This window comes from Haemaphysalis longicornis, unplaced genomic scaffold (genome assembly GCF_048455015.1).
Source record: "Haemaphysalis longicornis isolate Haplotype H1 unplaced genomic scaffold, Haemaphysalis longicornis Haplotype H1 scaffold_9, whole genome shotgun sequence".
NCBI lineage: Eukaryota > Metazoa > Arthropoda > Arachnida > Ixodida > Ixodidae > Haemaphysalis > Haemaphysalis longicornis.
This window is the reverse complement of record NW_027526460.1, coordinates 34,592,237-34,617,129: the sequence shown is the minus strand read 5'-3', so window position 1 is coordinate 34,617,129 and position 24,893 is coordinate 34,592,237. Positions and strand designations below refer to the sequence as shown.

At 47.2% G+C, this 24,893-nt stretch overlaps 2 protein-coding genes across 2 annotated transcripts; one reads left to right on the top strand and one right to left on the bottom strand.

Moving 5' to 3' along the window:
• The first annotated feature begins 52 nt into the window (after positions 1 to 52).
• Positions 53 to 13,198, top strand: Atg5 (autophagy protein 5). The gene is made up of 7 exons (XM_077683476.1): positions 53 to 230; positions 608 to 718; positions 800 to 930; positions 1,028 to 1,106; positions 1,696 to 1,950; positions 3,910 to 4,018; positions 11,998 to 13,198. Exons 2-7 carry the CDS (start codon positions 608 to 610, stop codon positions 12,123 to 12,125), a joined length of 813 nt encoding a protein of 270 aa, XP_077539602.1. The 5' UTR covers positions 53 to 230; the 3' UTR covers positions 12,126 to 13,198.
• Positions 13,199 to 14,661: 1,463 nt separating this feature from the next.
• Positions 14,662 to 23,323, bottom strand: Pdss2 (Decaprenyl diphosphate synthase subunit 2). Its single transcript, XM_077683474.1, has 5 exons — positions 22,912 to 23,323; positions 19,343 to 19,679; positions 18,083 to 18,331; positions 16,967 to 17,131; positions 14,662 to 15,034 (listed from the first exon to the last, which is right to left on the bottom strand). The coding sequence occupies exons 1-5, from the start codon at positions 23,175 to 23,177 to the stop codon at positions 14,882 to 14,884; spliced, it is 1,170 nt and encodes a 389-aa protein (XP_077539600.1). The 5' UTR covers positions 23,178 to 23,323; the 3' UTR covers positions 14,662 to 14,881.
• Between the last annotated feature and the right edge of the window lie 1,570 nt (positions 23,324 to 24,893).

Sequence of the window (24,893 nt, the reverse complement as noted above, 5' to 3'; positions counted from 1 at the left end):
GATTTAGGAGATGTCAATGGCGTTGCGGCGTACTGTCTTCCAGTCAGTACTTTGCTTGTCTCGCTCTGGTAGCGCTTGTAGTTCAGTGGTTCAGTGACGACTAACTACACTTCTTGTGGCATTTAGCTTGACTCACACTGCTGTATTTTGAGCGGAATATATCGCAAACATTTCTTAAGCCTCGGCTACAGTGCACTACATCTGTGAACCTTCTTTGATGTGATCAAAAGGTGAGCTGTTAGTGTCGTTTTTACCGTAAGGTAAACATGCTGGCTGTCATCATATGACTTCGCTGTGACGCGTCGTCATCGTTGAAATCGCTATGGGCACTCTTCTCAAGAAATAAACATAGACAGTTTGCTGACAGCCTCACAATCTGCTCAAGAAACATAGACAGTCTGCTGACAGTCTTACAAAGGCGCCGTTCGACTCTTCGAAAAAGTGAAAGCGTCTGTACTCGGCTGTCCCCATGTGTAAAATTGTCTCCCGTGAACGCACTGTCAGTCCCCAAACATGCTTTTTTTGTTCGGTCGTCTTAAAAATACTTTCAGCAATTAAGCCGGCGCGATGCGTTCTTCGTAATTGTTGCTGGCTTTCTTCGATCCAGATGGCAGAAGATAGGGAAGTACTGCGCGAGGTCTGGGACGGGAAGCTGCCGGTATGTTTCAAGCTTGCCGAAGAAGAGGTCTACACGATGCAGCAGCCCGACCCCTACTACGTAAGGGCTGTTGATACTCTAGCTGTCGCAATTTTGCACTGGTTGAATGGATGATCACTAATGCTAGTTTCTGTTCCGCAGCTGATGATTTCGAGGATAAGCTACTTTCCGCTGGTGGTCGACAAAGTTCACAAGCATTTTTCGAGACACATCGATGAGAAGTACCACGGAAACGAAATGTGGCTGGAGTACAATGGTCAGCCCCTGAAATGGTAAGATCAGCATACGGCACCCCTCTGGGGACCATTTGTTACAGTCCCCAACTTGCGCTTTCATCTTCGTGTTTTTTTTTTCTTTTTCCCTTTCCAGGCACTTGCCAATTGGGGTGCTATTTGACTGTTACGCCAGTGATGCTACGTTGCCGTGGAACATTACAGTTCACTTTCAGGTAAACATCTTTATTCGTATTTATTTATTTATTCATAAAAACCTTACAGGCCCCAGGACAGAGCATTGGGTGAGGGGGGCATTCGAAAAATTACAGACAGATAATGTACAACTTTCAGGTCGGACCAGTGCAATAACAAAAAAATTAATGAAAACACTTATTTCGTGATACAAGGTGAGAGGCATTTGAAAGTGTGGAACACTTGTTGAGTTGAACGCGGCGAAAGAGGAATACATTTTGAACAAATAAAAGAAAACGATAAAGACAACACAGTAATATGCAATGCACCAAAAATTCAAGAACGTGGTTACACAGCGAAGACAGTGATTAGCTGACGGTAAAACATACCAAGATTAGATATGGAAGCTATGAAATCATGAAAATCATTCCGAAGACAAACAGCCAGAGGCAGTGCTTATGAATTAAATTCATTAGTTTTACCATATATGCACATGAAACGACTGATAATGAAATCTGCGTTAAAAAAAATGAGCTGTTTGATGTTAAAGCTGGGTTCGTTTATTACGAGGAATATAATCTTCGTCTGTGTCGTTTTGCGTAGTGCTCAAAGTTCGAATTTCTTTGGCAGGAATTTCCCGAGAAACAGCTCTTGCATTGTGGAAGTCGGGCTGTTGTCGAGTCCCACTTCATGTCCGCCATCAAGGAGGCAGACATGCTCAAGCACCGCAGTCAAGTGGTTGGCACGATGCAGAAGAAGGATCACAACCAGCTGTGGATAGGAATGCAGAACTCCAAGTTTGACCAATTCTGGGCCATCAACAAGAAACTCATGGAACGCATGGGGGGCGAGTGCTTCAAACACATTCCTTTCCGGCTGTACATGGTGAGTGTCCGCAACCATCAATCCTAATAAAAAATCCAAACTTTGAAAAACAGTGCTGCTCTGTGGTGCTGTAGAGCTAGCACACTGCTCAGCAGTTGCATGCGTGTCGAGCGTAGCATGGCCTTCTGTTATTCCGAGTTTAAATAAACGTTCGACTTGGGATAAATATTATATTTATGCTGAGAGCGAATCTCGTGACCACTGTAATAAAGTTCCCATATATATATGGAAATTTCACACAACTCTATTAACTGCAGCCAGAGCTGCAGTTAATAGAGTATAAGAAATTGCAGTTAAAAAAGGGAGTTCATTTGAAGCTTTGCGTTTTACATTTTGGTGAACCATCATGCACAGCATACAATAATTTTGTAGGCTTCTGGAGCAGGAACACCCCTAAGAGCAAGATCACTTGTTGAACAACGCTATGAAATTTGCAGTCGACAGAGATCAAAAGAGCGTTGGTATTGAGATACATGGAAGGAGTTTGAAATGGTGCTCAACGATTACCTGTAACCAGTCAAAGCAGTAGAGCTGCCTGCAAATGAATGATGTGCAACATTGATTAAATGAAGAAACTGTGTAAAATGGGACAGAGGAATGACACAGCATGTGGAAGAGATCAAGCCCACCCTCTGTGATACTGGTTCTACAGGAGTTGCATGCAACACAAAAAAATGTGGGTGCGGGCAAAACAGCGTGATGTGCTAAAAGCAACCTGAGAAGAATGTGTGTGCAAACTTGAGCCACGTGCGTTTGTGCCAGCGCCACTGCTTGTCCCCATCTTTCATGCACTGTTTTTCACAATCTGATTCGTGCTGCAGCCAGCTGAACTTTTATAATTCGCATGGTGCAAGCCGAGTTTTACGACCGAACAGTGATTGATGTCAGTGCAAACCCCTTCCTTACTAAGAGGCATTTTGGGTGGCTCTTTGATTTTTACCATTGCTCACCAGCTGTACAGGAGTCACACATGAGATAAAAATTTGATGACCTTATTAGCAGCTCTCAAGTGTTATCCTGTTGTGGTAACGGCTTCTACCAGGCATCCTGCAAGCTTCACCAGCTTATACAACCTTAATTCCGAATGATTACTTTAATGACTTGCTAGCTTTGTTTTCTTTGCTCATTTATTAAGGGGGGACACTGGTCTTGAGGGCCGAAAATTTGCCAAAAAATCAATTTTCTGTATTAATTTTATTTGCAGTCTACAGGTCCCAAAGAATGTACCTGCAAGATATCATAGCTGTATCATAAGTATTCACAAAGATGTCGCCCTTTGAAGTCGCCTAAATGACCATTTTTGCCTATGTTTGAAAACTTCGTGCCCTTTTTTCTCAGAACCAATTTTTTTCCCACATGATCAGCTGTCGGGTACAATATCTTGGGATGTACTGGTTTGATTTACATCATTTTTGCTGCATTCGAAAGCTTATGAACTGAACAGTGCAATAAAACCACAAAAGTACAGAATTTCTTTTTGCTAGCTCAAGATTTTATGCTGTTAGTTTTACAAAAACATTGTAAATTGATGACCTGACATTTACGAATTTTACAGCGTTTGCAGAAACCATGCTAAAATTACTGCAGTGGTATAGTTGCACTCCCTGGTCCTTCTAGAGCACAAAGGGATAAAAGCTATTTGAGTATTTCATAGGTACATAATGAAAAAATTGCCCGAAACGGAGTGACATAACATGTTGCACAACTCTAAACTTACACCCCATAGACGAAAACTGATTGCATATTTGTGCTCAAGATGTAGAAATACACTCAGTGTGTAAATCTCAAGCACATAGGTTAAAAAATAAAAATGTCCTCAAGACCAGTGTCCCCCCTTAAACGGTAAATGGCTATTAATTGTCATTTTCAGCCAAGAGCAGGGATACTTGTTTAATGTACATATCAAAGCGTTTGCTTTTGTGCTCGTAATTTTGTGCCCTTGTGTCCACTCTCCCTTAGCCTGACAGCACCCTCGTCCAAAGGCTAGTCTCACCGACAACTCCTGGTGGGGAGAAAGCAACCATGGAGACACTGTTGCAACAGGTTGCTCCTCAAGTCCTGTCTGGTGGTAAGTGCATTCACATTGCACTCCAAGCTTCACGGCTGTTTTTAATTTATTTTCATCATCACAACACGCATGCTATAGGGCTGGCGAAGCCTGGTTGGGATGTATCTGCACTAGAACGGAGGATCCCAAGTGGATAGACAGTGACAGAAGGGGTTAGTTGACACCCTGCTTCCACAAATAACAGTAGAGGGAGTGAGTAAGAGCCTCAAATTGCTAACAAAACAATCTTTTTAAGGCTGTTGGGCAAAGTGCAAGCAGGATTAAAATGAATGATCTGCACATTGGCTGTGTGAACAGAAATATAAACTAACAAGAGAGAATTCACAGCACCGTATAGCTTGTATTCACTGGCAAGGCACGCATGCAGGCAACCATGTGAGTGCCTATTATTAGTTACGTTGGACTCCGCGGGATGACGGTACTTGTCCATGCTAAGCACGTGATTTGTGTTGGACGTTCCAAACTCTGCCCCACTGAATGCAAAGTAATGCCTCGAGTCCAATGTCAGTGCGATTAATAACATCTCTGTTGACAACACTGGTGAGAATGGGTTGAAGCGGAGCAGGCAACGCATGCCGGTGTTTTTTTATTTCCCTTTGGCATGTGGGAGCAGTGCCACAAGCCACACCATGAACAAGGCTGTTTTCAGTGTTGCCAAGCGAAGAAATTGACAGCGAAACTTTTCAGTGAATACAACCTATAGTGTGCAGTTCGGGAAGCGAGAGGTCGCACTTCGGATGGGCTCCGCCGTTTTTCTGTGCTTTGTTCAGGTTAAAATGCCTTTTCAGCGTGTCCCTCTGCTGCTTTAACGAACCAAAGTGTACGAATTCATCCGGTACCCGTCTTATCAGAGAAGACGTCGTTTTCTACCGGCAAGAAGGCCTCGAACTTCAGCCTCCTGTGAGCAGGGGCTGGGCCTATTAGGCCTAGTGCTCGCACCACAACGACACTCAGGCAGCGGAATGCCCGGCGAAGACTACTAAACGCACCGGACGTGCACCACACTGCGACGAAATGGCAGAAGGGACCTCTCACTGAGGGTATGACCCTGGGGCCATGGACTTTTGTGAGGTGAGACGCACCACACCGCCCATACCACCAACAAACGAGCTCACTGCCAGTGGCGTCAAGGACGACGGGGAAGACACCCAAGACTGGAATCTTCGGCTCGCTCTACAAACGTCGAGAGCGACTGCGTGAGCCCGTGAAAGATGCGGAGACACTGGGCAAGACGACTGACACAGGTGGGAAACCTCTGAGAAGACACCTTCCTAGCCTCAAGCCATTCCAATACCGGATTGTTGTTAAACCGCGAGGAGGCATAAACCTGTGTGTAGTGGAGGGGGAGGTGACTCGCAGCATTCGAGCAGCCTGCCTAACTCCCTTACAAGAATGCCCGCTCATCCGAGTGCACGACAGCCAAAACATTGCCCTTATCTGCACAAACAACCTCGATGATGCGAAGGAACTCCTGAAGATAGGACACCTGCGCATACAAGGAAAAGACCTAGAAGTCAGCACTTACTCAGCGATGCAAGAGGAAGTATGCCGAGGAGTCATTCACGGGGTGGACGACGGAGCGACCGACGCGGAAATCGAGAACGAACTTTTGGCACCAGGATACGAGATCTTGGGCGCCAGGCGACTGGGTAAATCGAGTTCGGCCGTGATCGTCTTCTCCGGCAAACGAGTTCCCTACACGGTGCGCTACGCATGGTTGGAGAAGCGGTGTTTTATCTACCGGAAGACGCGTGCCGCATGTTTCAACTGTGGAGAGGCGGGACACAGAACGGACGTATGCCCGAAACCCAAGGGCTTTGCCTGCGAAGACTGCGGACAACCAAACGCCATGGAAGACCATTCGTGCACTCTCACGTGCGCACTGTGCAAGGGACCGCACAAGACATACTCCAGTGAATGCAAGGAGAAATTCTTCAGGCCAGACAAACTGGGGAAAAACAAGAACGTAGTTCAAAATCCGGATCACGGTAGTGTACAAGAACCGGGATCCCAGCAACAACTGGCACGGGGAAATAAGAATACACCCTTGGCGGCAGGGGCGAGTAGCACCTGCTGTGAAGAGAGCAAAGGGACGACGTCATGCGGCCGCACACACGAGTGGGCGACTGCAGTGATCGGAGCGAAAACCCGGGACAGGGCCTGGGCCAGCTCTCTGCCGGGCAACACTCAGCTGCAGCAGCAGCACACGAAAAAGAAGCAGACGTCCTCAGGCATCCAGCAATCTCTTCAGGCCAAGGATCAAGCCAAACCACAGAACAGTCAGGTGAGCAGGGACTGGCCTCCCTTACCCCCACTCTCTGTACACACAGAAATACAAACACCCTAGACCGAAAACCAATCGCAAAAGGCAGAAATCAGAGCGCTGCGAGCAGAACTCTCAGCCTTAAAGGCTCAAATGGCGGTACTATCAAAATCCCAACCACTCCGCACGCAGTCACCACCTAGAGATCCCGTTGCCTCTGCGTCAACTCCTAGTCACCCCCCTAATACCTCACAATCCCCTCTTTTGGGAGACGTGTACCAACTTGTCTTACAAGAGTTCAAGGCTTTCAAAGAGGAAGCCAAGCAACATCAAGAAGATGTGCAAACTCAACTCCGACAGATGAGCGAGCAAATTGGAGGTAACCGGCGCTACACTGAAACAGCAATAACGGCACTTCGACGTGAGATGCAGGAAAAACGCAGGAAGCGCATGGCAATGCGAGGACCGACAGAGGATCAATGGTCAGATACGGACTCGACATGCCATTCAGCCGCGAACTGAGGATTTGGCAGTGAAACTGCCGGGGGTACAATCGGAAGCAGTCGTCCCTCCAACTATATGTAGAAAAGACTGAACATTCCCCGGCAGTCATGCTAATACAGGAAGCGCACAAAATGCCCATCAAGCTTAAGGGATACAACACTTTTCAAACGAACAGAAATACCGCCATTCTCGTGCAAAAGGAACTAGCTGTGTGCCATCATGATGCATTTGACTCGGATACCCCTCACGAATATGTGGAGATACACCCAGCCAAACGGGGAGGGCGTAGTCTACACATCCTGAACGTATACAGCAGCCCTAGCGACCGCAACCCCAATTTGGACTATCTAATCAAATCCTTCCTTACTTCGGCCGGCCGTGATGCCCGTGTGATGGTGGCGGGGGACTTCAATGCTCACAATGTGGCCTAGGGTTACAAGCGAACGGACTCAAAAGGCAGGAAGCTGGAAGAACTGGCAGCCCGGGAGCATCTCACGTTACTCACCGACCCACTGCAACCTACTAGGACAGGAAATAGCGTCAGCAGGGACTCATGCCCGGACCTGACCTTCGTTCGAAATGTTAGGGTGGAGAAATGGGAAAACTTGGGGCAGAGTCTCGGAAGCGACCACTTTATTTTACAGACGAGCATGGACGACGCTTGTGGCAGATGGGAGAGAAGACGTCGAGCTTGCAGACTAACAGACTGGCACAAGTGGAGAGAAGCCAGAGAAAGACGGCTTGGGGAACAAGGGGGACCCAACATAGTGGACATGGAGCTGTGGACCCGAGAGCTGTTATTGGACGTGGAATACCACACGCGAAAAATCGACGCTCCAGACGGCGTGCCAGCTGTCGACTCGCACCTTCTCCATATCTGGGATGCCAGAGAATCGCTCACCAAGAGATGGCAGAGACAGCCCCTCAACCGCAAGCTACGACGTCGAGTGGCCCAGCTTAGTAAGGAGGCAGAAGATTACGCCATAAAGCTTGTTAATCAAAACTGGAGAAAGTTTTGCGACAGCATGTCGGGCCAGCTAGGCGTGGCGAAGACGTGGAAGGTTCTTAAAGCAATGATGGAGCCGACTGCCACGAGGACTGAGCATGCCAATCGACTTGCTAGGCTGGTGCACTAATACCCCGGGATGGACCAAGAACTTACTGACGACCTCAAGGCCAAGTATCTCCGAACAGACCGCCGGGATGATTACCCAGATTACCAAGGAGAACCCAACGAAGTCTTGGACGAACCCGTCACTATACACGAAATCAAAACTGAGCTCGCCAACATGAAGAAGACCACAGCCCCGGGACCAGACCAAATCACAGCGAGAGCCCTCTACAACCTAGGTGAAGCAGACATTCAAGCTTTGGTCGACCATTTCAATCGGGAGTACTGGATCCCTGGTGCGTTACCGCAACAGTGGAAAACAGCGGAAATTCGGTTTATCCCGAAACCGGGAAAGGACTTGAAGGTAGAGAATCTTAGGCCCATCTCGCTAACATCCTGCCTGGGGAAACTTTTCGAGAAAGTAATCAACACTCGGTTGCAACGGTTTCTCGACGGCACAGACCAATTTCCGCACACACAGTTTGGCTTCAGACCACACCTAGGCACTGCCGATTTGCTTTTGCAGGTCTACAGGGACGTATACCTTCACCCAGACCGCATGCAACCATGCGCGGTGCTGGCCCTTGATTTAAAAGGGGCTTTCGATAACGTCCTGCACTCGGCCATACTACGCACCTTAGCGGAGACTAATTGCGGCTCCAGAACCTACAACTATATCAAGGCGTTCTTACAAGATCGGAAGGCCAAGCTGTCTATAGGGGGACTCGAGTCAGATCTAATTGAGCTGGGATCGCGGGGTACACCTCAGGGTGCAGTTTTCTCCCCTTTGCTCTTCAACTTGGCGATGAAGGATCTGCCGCCCAGACTGAACCGGGTGCCAGGCATTTGTCACGCACTGTACGCGGACGACGTCACCATATGGTCAAATCAAGGAACTAGGGCCGACATAGAGGACAGCTTCCAACGAGCGATAGAAATCGTGCAGACCTTCGCCCGGTCCCGTGGCCTGGAGTGTGCACCGGATAAGTCGGAACTACTGGTGGTCCAGCCCAAGAAGCCCAAATACCCGAAACAAGACCCCATCAAGCTGCACGTGGATTTCATGCCTATCCCCGCCAGGCAGGAGATCCGTGTCCTCGGCGTGCACTTTTCCAGCATGGCACACAACACCACAGCAGTGAGACGCCTGATAGCGGCGGCCAACCAGGTAGCCAGAATGATCAAGCGAGTGACCTCCAAAAACCACGGAATGAAGGAGACTGAAACCACTAAGCTGGTACAAGCCTTTGTTGTCTCTAGATACACATACGTCGCTCCTTTTCTGAACCTCAAACCCAGAGAGGAGGACAGACTAGACCGGGCTCTTCGTAAGTGCGTCAAACTATCTTTGGGCCTCCCAATATCTACGTCCAATGAGCGCCTAATGGCTCTGGGGGTCCATAACACCACAAAAGAGCTCATTGATGCTCAGAGAATAGCGCAACAGGTGCGCCTCACGAGGACAAAAACAGGCAGAGCCATCCTAAATAGACTGGACATAACCCCTCCGACCACGGTGCAGGATCGATTCGACATCCCTCGAGAAATAAGAGAACGCATTCACATCCATCCCCTCCCCAGACACATGCACCCGGAACACGATCAAGTCCGCAGAACACTCCGGGCCCAATACCTCTCCAAAACGTGGGAATCCCACCCTGCTACAATCTACGTGGACGGTGCCGGCCCCACCAATGGGGTGACCACAGCAGCAGCCTGCTCGTCCAGTGGTAACCCCATTGCAATGGCATCCATGAAATCGACGGATCCGACCCGCGCGGAAGAGGTCGCCATCGCCCTGGCCATCTCTGCCCATCCTCGCGCCATTATACTAACCGATTCCCAAGAGGCTTGCCGAAATTTCCTCAGAGGCAGGATATGTCGCCAGGCCCTTCGCATAATTGCGAATCAGCCGCCTGAAGGGGCACAGATCATATGGTTCCCGAGTCATCAGGGACAGACCGGGGGGAATGTCGCCGCGCACGCGTTAGCCCGCGATTCCTTATTCCGGGCGTTCACCCCCGCTGGTTGCCCCCCAGGCAAGGGAACCAGCCGATCACCCTCACCCCCTTCGCTGCGTACCGCCTACAGGGAGATACTGCTTGAACAGAGGCTCGGCAGGAGGAGATTTCCAGCCCCTCATCCCTCCCTCACAAGAATGGAGGAGGTGTTACTCCGACAGCTTCACACAAACACACTTCCAATTCCCGCAACCCTACATAAATACTACCCGGACATCTACCCAACACCACAGTGCCCGCACTGCGACCAGACGGGAGATTTACTCCACACGATGTGGCACTGCACACAAAACCCCAACATGAAGAACATCACACCGAACAACAGATCCACGACACAATGGGAGGCCACCCTGCTCAACCCGCATCCAAGCTTGCCAGAAATGGCTTGCGGACCGGGCTGAGAGAGCTACTCGTCGACTACCGGCAGCCCCGGATTAGCGGGCCCGACCGTGGCTCTGAGCAAATAAAGTTTTTTCTCTCTCTCTCTCTCTCTCTCTCTCTCTCTCTCTCTCTCTCTCTCTCTCTCCATGAACATCAAACCTGCAATAACTATACACCTCGTACAATCAACAAAACTAAACTGTGCAAGGGTCTTTGCAATACACCCTTAGAACCAAGTAGGAAATGTCCTTGGTAGTCACATGGTGATACTGAAGATTAATTGCTGTCTGGAAGCTTGTGGCATCTCTTCTGGTGTGGGAGGTGAGAGGAGCAGCATGTTTGGTACACATGATGCTTCAATCTCTGTGATAAGCCAGGGTCCTTGTCTTAAGGCAGGACGAATTGTGTTCTTTGTAGAAGTACGACTGACTTTCAACATTTAAAGATAACAATAACCAGACTGCCAGTGAGGTTCAGTGTGCCTCGGTAAATACAATTTCCATAGAGTTGCACAATCGGTCTCGTGGTCACATCACACGGAGCAGCTTGGCTCGTCAGAGGGTGGACAGTGTGGAACCTCCTCACCACAGAGCATCTGAAGGTGGGGCTAGAATATGCAGGCTTCTTCGGGGGGCCGCAGCAGCCACTTTTCTGAAGGAGGCGAAAAGTAAAAACGTTCTGTGTACAAGACTTCGGTGCACATTAGGGATCCCCAGGTGGTCAAAATTAATCTGGAGCCGTCCTCTATAGGGCGCGCCTCATCGCCTGCGTTGCGTCGGCGTGCTAAACCTTACAATTATCAATTAATTCTTCAGGGGGAGGGGGGGGGGGGGGGGGGGGTGTGAGAGGCATCATTTTTGTGATTTCTTTACTTGGCAGTGATGACTGTCATTTCAGTACCCAGCACCAGGGCGGGTCATGTTCGCTTTCCTCCTCATTTTATTTCGCTTCTTTCACCGTCGCAAATATGGTTTGTCCGAGTACATGTCAGAAAGTTCATTCTCCTTTTAGCCGTCTTGCTGGCACGCGCTACTCCACGCCAACTAGGTCTCTACAGGACGCTCGCAGTGGTAACGAATCAGCCTTTGGTGCGCTCAAAGCTCATGATGCTTGTCTAAGGCTGACAAATTTAGTGTTCTGCATTATAAAGCGAAGCTTTAGAGTCCTCACTGATGCTGTTGTATGCCAATATTCCCTGCAGGAAATCAAACTTTTTCTGATGATGATGATAAATGATCATGGGTGAAATAGAAAAAAACACTTCACACGGCCGGAATCAAACCTGGGTCTCTCGTGTTATGAAGCCGGCGTCTATCCAATTGCTCCATTTCAACATAGTCGAAGCAAACGCCAAGCAGCAGGTACCAATTCATGCCATACACCCCAAACTGAGTAGGTGTGGAGTACCAGTGGTGCGTACCTCCAGAGTAGCACATACTCGCAGAGTGGGATTGGCCAACCAAAGAATCCATCGCGAGAAAGCTTCACGTTCAACCATTGTCGTCATTAAACGGAGGGGTGCATGATTTTTTCTCTCTGTAGAAGCTGTATTTTTACTACATTGTTCCAGTTCTGTGTTCGATGTGAATAGAGGCTAAAAGCTACTTTGTGCGCAAAGTGGGTGGTGCATAGAGTTAGGATGAGTGTACAATAACAGTGGTGGTCCGCACTGGTTTTACTTCTTTCCTGCATCCACCAGATGGACCCCAGCACATGGTCATCACCCACGGCATTCAGGTTCCCCTCGAGACGCCGCTTCAATGGATGAGCGAGCACCTCAGTTACCCAGACAACTTCCTACACCTGTGCATCCTGCCGTGCTCTTAGTGAGCCCGCGAGTGTTTTTGCTGGACATTTTATCATTTTTCGTGCCCCCTGCTCGGGGCTTTGTCGTTTAAGAGATGCCGTAGCGCACACTTGTGGTGTAGCAAGACGTCATTGCTTGAAGTAAATGCAGATGAAGTTCTAGTGAGTGCTAACTGTGTATGTGCTGCTGCACTGTCCAAAATGAGCAGTATTCTAGCAGGCACTTTTCAGCAAAATTTCTGACCCTGATTTTGTAAAAATGCTGCGTTACTTACAGTAGTGTGCAATCCTGCTGAACTGCTTGTTTTGCCGTTTTCCTTATTTGCGCTGATTATGGGAATCCAGGTGCTACAAAAGATTTTTAATCTGGGATGGTTGAATGTCGGCATTGTCATGTCAGCTGTACAACATTGAAGATCAACCAGCAGTGGTCACTAGTGTATAGCATGGTCCAATGTCTTTACTGCTACTGCGATTTGTGGCTTTCTTAGTCATTTTTAATCTTATTACTCATTATGTTGTGGCAAAGATGGTGGTGTCAGATTCCATGGGTATAGGTTCTGCAAATTGAATATATTAACCAAAACATCATTTATGCATAGCCTCGCAGCTGCTCTTCCTTGTTTGCTTTTATTTTTAATTGCTGCTGAAAGTTTATAGTGGTATTTTTAAGCTTGGCAATGCTTTTTTATAAACCAGATGCATGCCTCCCTCTCAGGAGGCATGCATCCTCGGCCAGTACAAAAATAACCAATAGTGAACGTAAAGACGTTGTTAGTTCAATAAATGATGATCCTAAGAAAAAAAACTAGCCAAGGCCTGTTTTAGAACCAGTTTTTTTTTTTTTTTCAGCTTCCTAACATAAGCACTTGGTTATCAGTTTTTTTTTTTTTTATATAAATTCTGTGACTCGATGTAGCAAAGTGATAAAACATGCACACGTGTTTAAAATAAGCAACAGGGTAGACAATTCTTACAAAATAAAAAAAAGGTCATTTTCAGGTAGGATTGCATTATCCATCTCACAACGGTGGTCAAACACCAAGAAACCTATGCCAATCTATTCGGTGAATTGAAAAAGTAGGTATTGTAAGCATCAGTAGCAGTGTTTAAAAAAAAGGACAGTTTGAAAACAAAAGAATGAGCCCAAAAAACTGTAGCAAATAGCAAAAGCCAAAGAAAGATGTCTCGTGTTAGCGACAAGTGACTTAAAGTAGTAGAAAGATAAAAATTTGTCGCCGTGTAAGTTCCAAGATATTTACCCATCACATGCAAACTATATGTATGCTTCGTTGCTCGATTTCTCTTTAATATCCGCAAGCCAAATACAGTAGCCGGTACGGGCACAAGAAAAGCTACCAATTTACTTCAGTCTTTAGCTATTTACAGCATGTGGAGTGAAAAAAAAAACATTGTATGAGTGCATGCTGATTAGGTGCTACAACATTCTTCGTTATTGTTTTACATTTACCTTTAATGTGATGTCTTTTTTAATTCAGGGCCATGTGATTTCTGCACCAGCTTGTGAGTGCAACTTTGGTACGCTTTAGAGAGAGCACTCAGCATTACAATTGTTCTCTGAACGTAGCGATATCGTTCATGACAAAAATGTAAGCAAAACATTTGCCAACTACGTTGTTGATGGTACTACACGTGTTCAGAGTTCGGAAATCTTGCTTATTTATTTGATGTCACATATGCAGATTACAGCGCTCTTGTTTTTCTGTTAAGTACGCGATTGTGCAAATAAAACATTTTAGCCCAACAAATGGCGATTTGTCTCAGTGTTCTGTGCAAATAAAACATTTTAGCCCAACAAATGGCGATTTGTCTCAGTGTTCTGAAAATGTGACGTGACTGTCTAGGATCTCCCAGGCTGTTCCAACTTATATTAATCTCAATCGAGGCAAGGCACACACAAAGGCAGCATGTTACAGCACAATTGTTTCAAATGCTGTAATTGCTTGTATGACTTTGCAGGTACATGAGAAATGACGATGGAGGCATTTGTTAACTGCATCAGTGTCGGCGATTGTGGTTATTGTTATAGGCTTTGCCTCAACCAGAGTCCCTGACGCACTTGCAACTTTCTTTCCATCACGTAGTTGGCAAAAGAAAAGACTACAATACTTTAAACAACTGCATTGTGCAGTGCGTGCAGGTTTAGTTTGTGAAGAAGACAGCTCCTGACTGTACTTGTCAAGTATAGTTAACCACGAGACCCTTCCCTGGTAGATCTGTACCGGTAAAATGAATAATCTAACGCTTCTGCCCACTCCTGAGGTCAGGCAAGCGTTTGGTTCCCAACCATGAATGCTAAGATGGTACTACACTGCGGCATTCTTGCCAATAACCTGTGTTGCGAATTCTAGTGTGCGGTCTTCTCCCCCCGATGAGGGTGTACAAGTGGGCACACACTTCCTCAGCAGAGACAGTTCATGTCTAGCTAGGGCACAAACTCGCATGACAGACTTGTAAGAGAACAGTTGTACAGCCTGCTGCAGCCACCCCATTGGCATTCTCGGTGCCCTGTTATAATGAGACGTGCCACAACTGGTACAAGCGCCACGTGCTTGGGCACGTTACTTGCACTGGTTTTATTAATACTAGTAGCACAGGTCTCGTGAGCAAGACAAAAAAACGTTCTGGTCTTTTTAAGACGAGTAAAACAAGCCAAACAGAACACAGTACACACCGGTCAGTCAACAAGTGAGAGCTTTCTACGAGCACAGGCCTGGCAGAAAGAAAGTACTCTTGTAAAAGGCAGTACAGTGTGGTCACTCTCTCAATGCTTGCACAATGTTGCACAGAGCAGTCGTTGCTTCCGAAGGAGGGATTTGATTGAGAACAGCAAGAGCCCTTGACGTATACGATTCCAGGAGAGCCTTTGTCTTCTCGATGCCATCTCCATTCACAACTGCGTTGTGGACCTGGGGTCACCAAAAAGAAAGGAAAGGTATTAAAAGGGCCCTGAAACATCTTAATGCTTCCTTAATAATATGGTGAATACATGAGCCCGGTCTTTAGATTACGAGACAGGTATTACAGTCCCACGCACAAAAGATAACTCAAAATATTGTTCTCCTTCCCAACATTCTTAACCGTCCTATGACTTTTTGTTGGTTTGTGTGTCACCACAGTGGCTGCGTATCCGCTAGTGTATGGTTTAACGCGTGCTCAGAAAAAGATAGCATGAATCATCAGCACGTCCTAACAATATTCCAGTTCCCTTCATGAGCAGTCTGTAGCTTTCAGAGCCCTACCAGACATGAATGAAACACAAAGTGTAAAGCCAGCCCCATTCCAGGGCTCCCTGGGCAAAGACCCTGCTCTTCAGTGTCAAAAAAATCAATTTTACGTACCATTTTTGTCTACGATCGCGTTCTAAAGAAGGCACTTGTGCAACATATTAGTAGTCCTATTGTGAATCCTTAAGAGCTGTTGCACTCAAACCTTGTTTAAAAGTATCCTAGTTTTCTCAAACAAGCTTTTTTACCATGGGACCAACTGTTCCCAAGGTCAGTTGCCAAGGCATATTGGTCAGATATGCGTCATTGCTGTTTTTGAAGACTTCTTGCTTGCCCAAGTATAAATTATTCTATTGGTATTGTTCTACATTGGATATAGGCATCATAATTATTAGTCATTATAATATATAGTCATCATAATTCTTGCACTGAGAAGTTAAAATTGCAACTGTGGTATACTCTCTGGAACACAAAAAATCTATAAATTATGACAGTATTTTCGCATAGGTAATCAAAAATTTGGGAAAAAAACAGTGTGGTAAATCATATTACGTAACAAAAGCTATGTCACATGGACACTGATTGTATACTCTCAGCATGCCAAATGACATTCTGTGAGAAAACTTCCAGTGTGTAGGTTAAAATGTAAACGAAAGGAGCTTTAAGCCACATTAATTTTTAATCCCATCGGGGAAAAAAAAGCACTTCTCGCACATTTTATGCAGCAGTATGTTGCCCCTGTAGGTTCGGCATGTTATTGTAGGGCCCGAATAACAACGCATCGATTAACTCTGGTTGCTTATACCAGCCCTACACATGAACCTAAACCTTTCCTATTCTTTATTCTCGCAATCTTGAGCCCTGCATTCTCCAACGTTTGCCGTAATTGCATGTGTGGTTTAGTATTCCGTCTACATAGAAATACAGTAAAAGCTCGTTATTTCGAACTCGGTTATTTTGAACTTACAGTTAATTCAAACTGATGCCCTGGCACGGCCCTGTATATTTCAGTGGGCGAAAACATGCCGAGAATTCGAACGCGTCAGTATCCAGAGCAGTTAATTCGAACTGGGATCCCCTGGTTTCCATTGCTCCTTGCAGAAGAAGTCGGCCCAGAGTGACTACAATGTGTTGCAAATCCAAACCAAACCAAATTTACTAGGGATGAATAGCAACGAAACAGAAAAACAACAGTGTAGGGCGCGCCCTACGCTGCTGCAACAGCTTATTTCGCTTCCGCAGCAGGTGATTACTTTAATAAACGTGTTTTCAAGTCTAGACAGTGTCATTATTCACGAAATCACTTGCCACAGGTGCGTAGTAGCCCCTAATTTGCGATAACGCGTCCAGAGGTGGCTTCTTTGTATTATGCCTGCGCAGTACAGCACGATGTCTATTCATTTTAATGCCTGCCCACCAATTCGAACTCCGCTTCCTTCCAGTTTGAATGAACGAGCTTTTACTATACTACAGCCTGTGTGGCCGGGAGTCGACCCTGCGATTCCACACTCAGTAGCACAACAGCTCAGCCACTGTGGCTATGTACGAGAACAGTGCTGGCAGTGTGGCAAGTGCATGGGGGGAAGAGGCCCGTTGTTGAAGAGGCCTGCGGACCTTGAGGTAGTCGAGCGTCTGCACGTTGTCCCTGTGGCTGCGGATCTCCTCCAGGAGGCCCGGGTCCGACTCGAGGTGCAGCACCACCGGTGCCGACGTCAGCACAAACGGCAGGCCCGGAGGGTACCGGTACGTGTCCACAAAGGGCTGCAGGTCCGAGTGCACCTGGGGACGAGGGGGTGGTCAGTGGTACACTTGGTACACTTCACGGGAGGGGGCTCGGTTACCATGCACTGGCAAGCGATGCATTGCAACACCAGGGGCTAGATTCCTCCAAACGCGTAAAAAGATAGCCATTGTGTTGAACATGATGAACTGATGTGAAAAGTGGATGCTAGACAGCCAAGAAACACTGGGTTCCGCTCACACTGGCCATGACGCTTGGGTTTGAGTGCTCCTCGAAACAGTGCTGCTGTAAATGAGTTGCACTGCATAAAAGAGCCCTTGGTAATAGGGAGCTTGGGAACGGTGCTGCCATTTAGTTGCAGGGATAAAAGATGCTTTATAAATTGCCTGTGATTGCAGGCTTTAATTTCTAATGTAAGCCTTGAACCAACGTAAAGTTGGAAAAAGAAACAGACTGAAGAAACTCTATCAAAACTATGCCTTCACAGCTCAGAAACTGCTTCAGCGGTGATCGAACCCACTTTGCATTGCCTGTAATTTGTATTGGTTCGCATGTATTGCAACCAGCACACTGAAAATCAGTGCCAGCCCAATCTTATCGGTACGGTTTGGCATGTAACCACATGACCATGTTTTTCTTTTCATCTCTTGTGAACCTGAGTCTTTTTATCTGGATATATAACGGCTCACCACTAGCAAACCTGAGCAGGCGAAACAGAAAAACTTTCTTGGCTTGTGTAAAATGGCAGCAATATTCAAGTTTCCACGTGTGCAAAGTATGATAAGACTGCGCTGTTTCTATTCAGATGCCTGTTTGGACACAGCAAAACTCCACCGTGTACAGCTAAACGTCATAGTATCAAGGTTAAAAGCTACTGTTCGCATCAACCACCGATATCACACCAGGGGATTGCGATTACTGCTTTGCGCATGTCCCAGCACAACAACCGTCGTGTCACAGCGACGTCCGCAAACGGGCCAGGCCCCCACCTGCCAGGCGAGGCCGATGCTCTTGCCGAAGTCGAATCCGAGCTCCTGGAAGGGCAGGTCGTGTCCGGCCAGCTCCAGGGTGGCCTGGCAGCTGTTGGACATGAGCGAGCCCGTGGAGAGGTAGTTCTTCTCCTCCCACTGGGCAATGCCCATGCCGGGGCTCGGGACGGGGCTGCCCTGCTGGTCGTGCTCGCCCAGGAACTCGGACTGCATGAAGTCCCCAATGGCCGTCGCCACCAGGTCCACCACCTGCGAGTGCATGTCGGCCAAGGGGGTTGCCAACAATCAGTGCTGAAGCAGCAAACAGCCTCTATTTATCACTCTTTTTTAACAGTGGCCAGATAGGTGCTCGGGTTCTGGAGGGAAACCTGTGGGAGGCTAGGAGATGGTCATCATCTATCGCAGACAGATGCAAGGGCCAGAATATGCTAATTAATGCACAATGATAAACATGGTTACCTGCTGGGCTCTCCATAAATCCGAATTCCGCCTTAAACGCATACTTTCCTGTAGTATATGTGTGGGCCGTGTATGTGCAATAAAATGTACATGGTTTCGAACTGAGTTTGACCTGGTTATAATGAAGTGATCAATGCACTGCAGGTAAAGTAATATATGAAGCAGTTCAATAAAACCACACCGGTATATAGCAATCTTCTGAGGCGCATTCATTATAATGGACTTGTTATCTACTACGAGAAAAAAAAAGCCTGGAAGAGAAAAAAAAAGCCTGGAAGGAATTTGTTTTCTGCAAATAAAGTTACACTTAGTAAGTACTACTTCTTGAGTGTGAAGGCGGGCTAGTTGGTTCATACGTGCTGTTTCTTTGCACTGTTTTTTGCCTTCACTACTGCTAGCCTGTGTCTGTAGACCACTAAGAACAGCAGACTCAACCAGTCGACGAGTGACACTGCATGGACATGCTCCAGTCCACTTGCTCCAAAGCTGGCACAGTACGGGTGCAACAAGGCAGCTCAACCATAATCGGAGCTTCATAGCACTGGCAATGGGCATTCAGAGTTCACTATCTCCAACGTCTAGCTCATTATGAGGGAGTTAGTTTGCACGAATGTTGAAAAGTTTTGCGTGTTCAATATAGTGACTAATGCTCTGTGCCTGGGCTCGTTATACTCGACTGTCCCTACCTGGTCCCTTGCGCTGTTATTCCTCCCGTCTCGATAAACAATACACATACAGACAATGAGCCATGTTTGGCCAGAGGAGTCTCTACGTATCCCCTAGGAGTGGGGCAGCACGCACCTTGCAGTTCTTGAGGTCAGTGAGGGACTTGCTGGCGTTGGCAATAAGGTAGTCCCCCGTCAGGACGGATATCTTGTTGCCAAACTGCAGGTCCCTCAGCGTGGTGGCGTCGGGGAAGAGGTCGTTGGACAGGTTGAGCACCCCGCGGTGGATCAGGTGCGCCGTGTGGATCATCTCGGTGATCTCGGCCAGCGAGCGCTGCCGCTGGGTGATGCCCGCCACACGCTCTTCTTCCAGGCAGTCCGGCCGCGTGCTCTGGTGGCCCGCTGCCTTGGACAGCAGCAGCACGATCAGGCCCCGCGTCTGGATGTTGGTCCGGCCGTTGTAGATCAGCCGCCTGCAAAGTGGGGGGCCGGAGCGAGACGTCCAGGGTTCGGTTCTTTTTCGGAGAAGCAGAGAGCATGCAGAATATGGTGACATCATGGTTTCAGTAAAAAAGACTATTCCCCACTCATCTGCCCCCTGTCTCTCATAAGGAGAAGGGTTGCCTTGCACAGTCGTCAGCAGGAGGATGATGTGCCACTTCATTCCGTTTTTCATGCTTGCGAGGGGTTGCGAGAAGGATCAATATCCCATTAATTACTCCACTCAATGTCTGTGAGGAGCAGGTCATGGTGATGGGAATACCGTGACGTACAGGAGGCCACAAAATCAAACAGACCAAGCAAGCGGTGCATGAAAACTATTGGCGCGACACCTTCCAGGCCAGCGCCTAATGTCGAGATAGCTGAGTGCTCATGCGGGTCCTTTGCTAGTCAGACAACGCATGTCAGCTTTATTGATTTTTGTGGCTAGGCCTCGTTTCTGTAAAATAAAAGACCCAGTGGTGCCTTGTGCTGCATTCCAACCTAAAGGCACGATTCTTTGTAGCAACCGGCAGCCTGCAGCATGTGCCGGTTAAAGCTGCGACGTTAAAGTTGTGTTAAAGCTGCGTGCGGGAAGACGTTAAAGCTGCGTGCGGGACTGAATGGTTGCAGGTCAGTATGCAACGGATGCGACAGATAATATCAAGCATTACTGCACAGCTTCTCTTCATCCTAAGTTTGTTTCCCTCACCAAGTATTTTACATTTATTACATTATTATAACGAGTAAACGTGCTAACCTTGTCAATTATGTATTTTTATACGTATGCAGGATGTTATATAATTGGTGGGACCTCATATTTTTTATTTCTTTTCTGTTTGCTTCTTCGTGACTTATTTTTTTTCTTCATCCTGGGATGACGAGTATAAGCGACATCCTCGATTTCATTGGTTCATTTTTCTTATTTCTTACTTTTAATTTCTTGTCTCTGTTAGTTCTAAAAATTTTCTTCGGCCCATTACCTCCATCTTTGCTATTAAAACTATTAAGTACACTAACTTCACTAATTACGAGTTTTTGTGCAGATGCAGGGCATTACAAGGTTGGTAATGTGGGTGAATCAGCAAATAATGCTTACCAATTAAACCGGCGGCAGACGAGCATATATGGAGCTGCACAGGACTACAGCTTCAGCGCATAACTCGTGCTGCCACGAATCACGGTGAGCGTTCATCCTGCCGCGTTATGCACTGGTTTCAAAACAAACGAAGTGCTGCGGCCGAAATCCAAAAAAATTGACATGCACTGACTAGCAAAGGACCTGCACGCACATCTTGACAGCAAGCACTGGGACGGTAAGTGTCGTGCCGATAGTTCTTGCAACGCAGCTTTCTTGGTCCGTTTTATTTTGTGGCCGCTAGTACGTGTATACGGACAAACACAAGCTTTTGCTTGGAGTTCATATCATAGCCTGTGACAAAATTATGCGAGAGCATGCCTTACTTGTACAGAGAACATACTTGCAACTTGAGATATAATTTTTACCACTCAATCGTGCAGATTACATTCGATATGAATTCTCCAACAGGGATCACCGACATCATCGTCGGAACTGCACGTGACAAACTGTTCACAAGAGGCATACGCGGTGCAGTGATGTGCACCTTAGTAAACTGAAACACTCAAAAAATTAAAAAAGAGCTACATCCACGATAGAAAGAACTGGATGCCAACTTCTTGAAGGCTACCCACATGAAGTGTATGGCGTGATCTGTGCCGCTGTCATGTGGTGGCATCTGTTGGTGCACACAGCCCAAACACGCTGTAATGTTCACCGAAAATCTTAATCGACCCCAGAAATTTCGGCTCTGGCCGTTTTTGACAATGATGCTGTGTGCAATCCCACACCAGTTTTCCCAAATTTGTAAAATCTATATATATATAGAACTGCTGGTGACTTTCTCATATTATTGCTTCAGAACTGCAGCTGGATGGTGGGGAGTATAGTGAGGTCAGTAGAACAAATGCTTCCAGCAGCCAAGCACAGTTTAGGGCGTCTGATGTGCTCAGCCGTCTTCGCAACCACCAGTTCTATGATGATGCTGGGACCTTCACAGCGCCCTCATCAGTTGGAACAGGTCCAGCGTCTGCTTCAACAACAACTGTCTTGCAGTACTTCAGGGCAGCAGTGCGCTGCAAGATCAAACTATTCTATGCGCTCAGGCTTTATTGCATCATTACTATTTTTCAAATTTTAAAGCACTTGGAACGATGCCTGCAAGATGCTTCTCTGTTTGAACAACAATAACAACCGCAACTAGATGTTTGCCGTCCCCATGTAGTGCTTCATAGAATGACAAGAAGATTCATACCCAATTGTTAATTTAGGTGACGCAAGCTTGTTTCTTTTATTTCTTGTTCATGTTTCTTTTCTCAATGAGTTGGCTTACAGCACAGTAGTTGATGGTTGACAGTGGTTGAGATTTCTTCATAGAGGCTGTAATAAGTCTCCATTATTTATGCAGCTCAAGATACTTAAAGCGCGCGCACACGCACATACACACAGACAGACCGACAGAGCACATGCATTCAGGGTCGGTGGCGCATGAAGTTCCAGAAGAGGAGGAGAGCCCGAGACACCGCTGCTCGCCTGACCGGATTACGCAACAGCCCGCACGGTCGCAGGAGAGCAGCGGTCGACACTTCCTCCTCTCCAGTACCTCCCCGAGACGAGGCAGGACCGACTTGCTCGCTCAAAGCCACTGGGTCATCCGGTCAAGGAAGTTCGTTTGCACCCATTCCAGAGCATGAGCTCAGCCTTGTACGCAAACAAAACAAAGAGAGAGGCGGGGTCCGGGGTATTTTAACGCTTTCGGGCCGATACTTCTCTCGTACTGGGTACTTTTTTTTTTTCTCACTCACGGGAGATCGTGTAAAGTGGACACAAAATAAAGTTGTTCTCTCTCTCTCTGGACACAGACGGCACGCAAAAAATTAGCTGGCGTTGTAATCGCTAAACGACCCTCATCGAAATGATTTTACAGCATCAGAATTACTTGAACGCGCGCTTAACCTCTCGTGCAGGAAGGGGAGAGTTCGCGGTAACGTTTAAACGCGTCTCAACATATGGGCCGCCAAATGACAAGCAGAGGCGGGTGCCGGTTAAGCACTGGTTTAAAACGCGCTCTGTCTGAGTAGCTAAGCACGAAAGTGTCTGAGAAATCCGAGCAGAGACATCTGTTCCGAATATGACGCAGTACTCACTTTGCAGTCTTCAATACTGGGTGATTGGTGCCGATCAACTTTCGCACATGAAACGCAATGTTGGAAGTTTCGTCGTTGAGCAGGCATCGCAGGCTGAAGTAGGACGTCGGGTAACCGACGATTTTCTCCGCGTTAGACACAGCTCTGTTCCAGTCGGTAGTTTTTGTGGAGGCCCAGAAACCAGCTGAAGCGAAAGTTCTCGTGTGGCACTGAGTGGCAGTAACATAGTCCCGAGCGCACAGTGCACGTACGAACGCTCGCTTCATGTTGAAGAAACGAAGCAGTGAAGTTTCAGGTGCGATCAACAAAGTTACGTAGGCTGTCGCAGCCCGAAATGAAACTTTGTCTGCCCTTCCTTCGGTGACCCATTGCTGTCAGCAGACGGCAAAAGAAAACCGGTGTGACTAGTCAAGGCCTGCTCAAGCTGGTACACTTTTCCGGCACAAAACAGAGGTCGCTGCATGTTTTATAATAAATATAGCAAACTAAAAATAATGTGATTTTATTAAAACTATTGATAAATTTTGTATATTAATACAATTGGAATTTGAAAAATTGATATTATTTCTAAATAGGTTTTAGTTTGGTAGTCGAAAAGTGATATAAACAGATAAAAACCAGAGTTACTCAATATCCAGTAACAGTGTGACTAGAACATAACATTTTATGTAGTACTTCATCAAGCATTATGATACCACTATTCGTTCAAGACCGGCTACACCTAAAATTCAATCTGTTAAAGTTGTAATTCCTTCTTTTTGTTGTTGCAACTCGAAAAGGCACGGAGGATTCTTTCTCCCGTGCGACCTTACATTGCGGCCGATTTCTTGCGCCATACCGAAAAGGCTAACCCATTTTCATATTGCAGATTCAATAAATATGCTATCGACCTACTTTCCGCTGAGCCTGTTAACGACGCAGTGACAATGAAACCGCGCCTGAAAGCAGCTCTTTTGCTTCCATTAGCTTATCGGTGAGCCAGCCGCATGAAAATTAGCAACAATTATTAGCCAGCCACGCCCCTTCACCCCAACCCACTTTACTCTAACCTATATGACTCTAACGGGCCACCATGGCGGTTAATTAACCGTGGATCACGTTAAGTCAGGCCTAGCTCTTGCATAGCTGCAACCATCGAAGGGCCCCGCGAATAATCTTCTGCTCGTCTCCCGAGTGTAGCGTCTGCCTGAACAGAGGCAGGGCACGGCCCTTCGACCAAGCTTGATCGAGGGGCCGTGGGCAGGGTCGCATTTTCCGGCACGCTGTCGGACGTTTCTATGACGCCAAGCACCATCTTGCTAACACGTGGCCAACGCGTGGTAATTGATGGCAAACTCATGCCGCAGTTTCTAGCCAAGGAATTCCGTCCTCGCGTTCCGCCGCCAGCAATACGTTAATTGATTGAGTCACGCTGCCGGGTATGATGTGTGCGCAGACGAACATGGGTTGCACAGAGACAGGCAGATATTCTGGTGATGATGATGATTATTATGATGATGATAATTGTTTTTTTTTTTTTGCGCGAGGTCAGTTGGGGCAAAGAGCGCCAAACAAAAGTAGATGTCTCGCAGATATTCTGATTTGCCCGCATTATATGCTGCGAGCTGCCGGCCACTTTGTGCACGACCGCCTGTGCGCCTTCAAAATTTAAAAGGTTGAATTTTTTAAAGTCTCTACGTGTAGAGGCATACATATGCGCTACAACTGTTTAGAACTAACCCGCGGGCGTTGCACTCACCCTTCTCCCTTTGTACACGTCTCGTTCTGTTTATTTTCGCGAACATCTTGTAGAATCGGCGGCATTTGCGGTGGGGCACAGGTTCATGCATGCGGTCTCAACCAGGATGCACTGCAGAGCGAGCGAATACCGGTGTATGGTAGAGTGTCGGGCCACTTGATTCGTAATCGCGCGGCGGCCTTCTTTGTGTGTTCTTTGTGTCTGCGTCCTTTCTCGCTAGGATTTATTTTTTCGATACCTAAGT

Bases quoted from the DNA above. Each gene is read 5' to 3' on its own strand.
- Atg5 (XM_077683476.1), top strand. From the start codon at position 608: ATGGCAGAAGATAGGGAAGTACTGCGCGAGGTCTGGGACGGGAAGCTG. The intron at 931-1,027 runs GTAAGATCAGCA...TTCCCTTTCCAG, and splicing joins AATGGTCAGCCCCTGAAATG to GCACTTGCCAATTGGGGTGC. The intron at 1,107-1,695 runs GTAAACATCTTT...TTTCTTTGGCAG, and splicing joins ACATTACAGTTCACTTTCAG to GAATTTCCCGAGAAACAGCT.
- Pdss2 (XM_077683474.1), bottom strand. From the start codon at position 23,177: ATGAAGCGAGCGTTCGTACGTGCACTGTGCGCTCGGGACTATGTTACT. The intron at 19,680-22,911 runs GTGAGTACTGCG...CCCACTTTGCAG, and splicing joins CCAGTATTGAAGACTGCAAA to GCGGCTGATCTACAACGGCC. The intron at 15,035-16,966 runs GTCCGCAGGCCT...TGGTGACCCCAG, and splicing joins AGACGCTCGACTACCTCAAG to GTCCACAACGCAGTTGTGAA.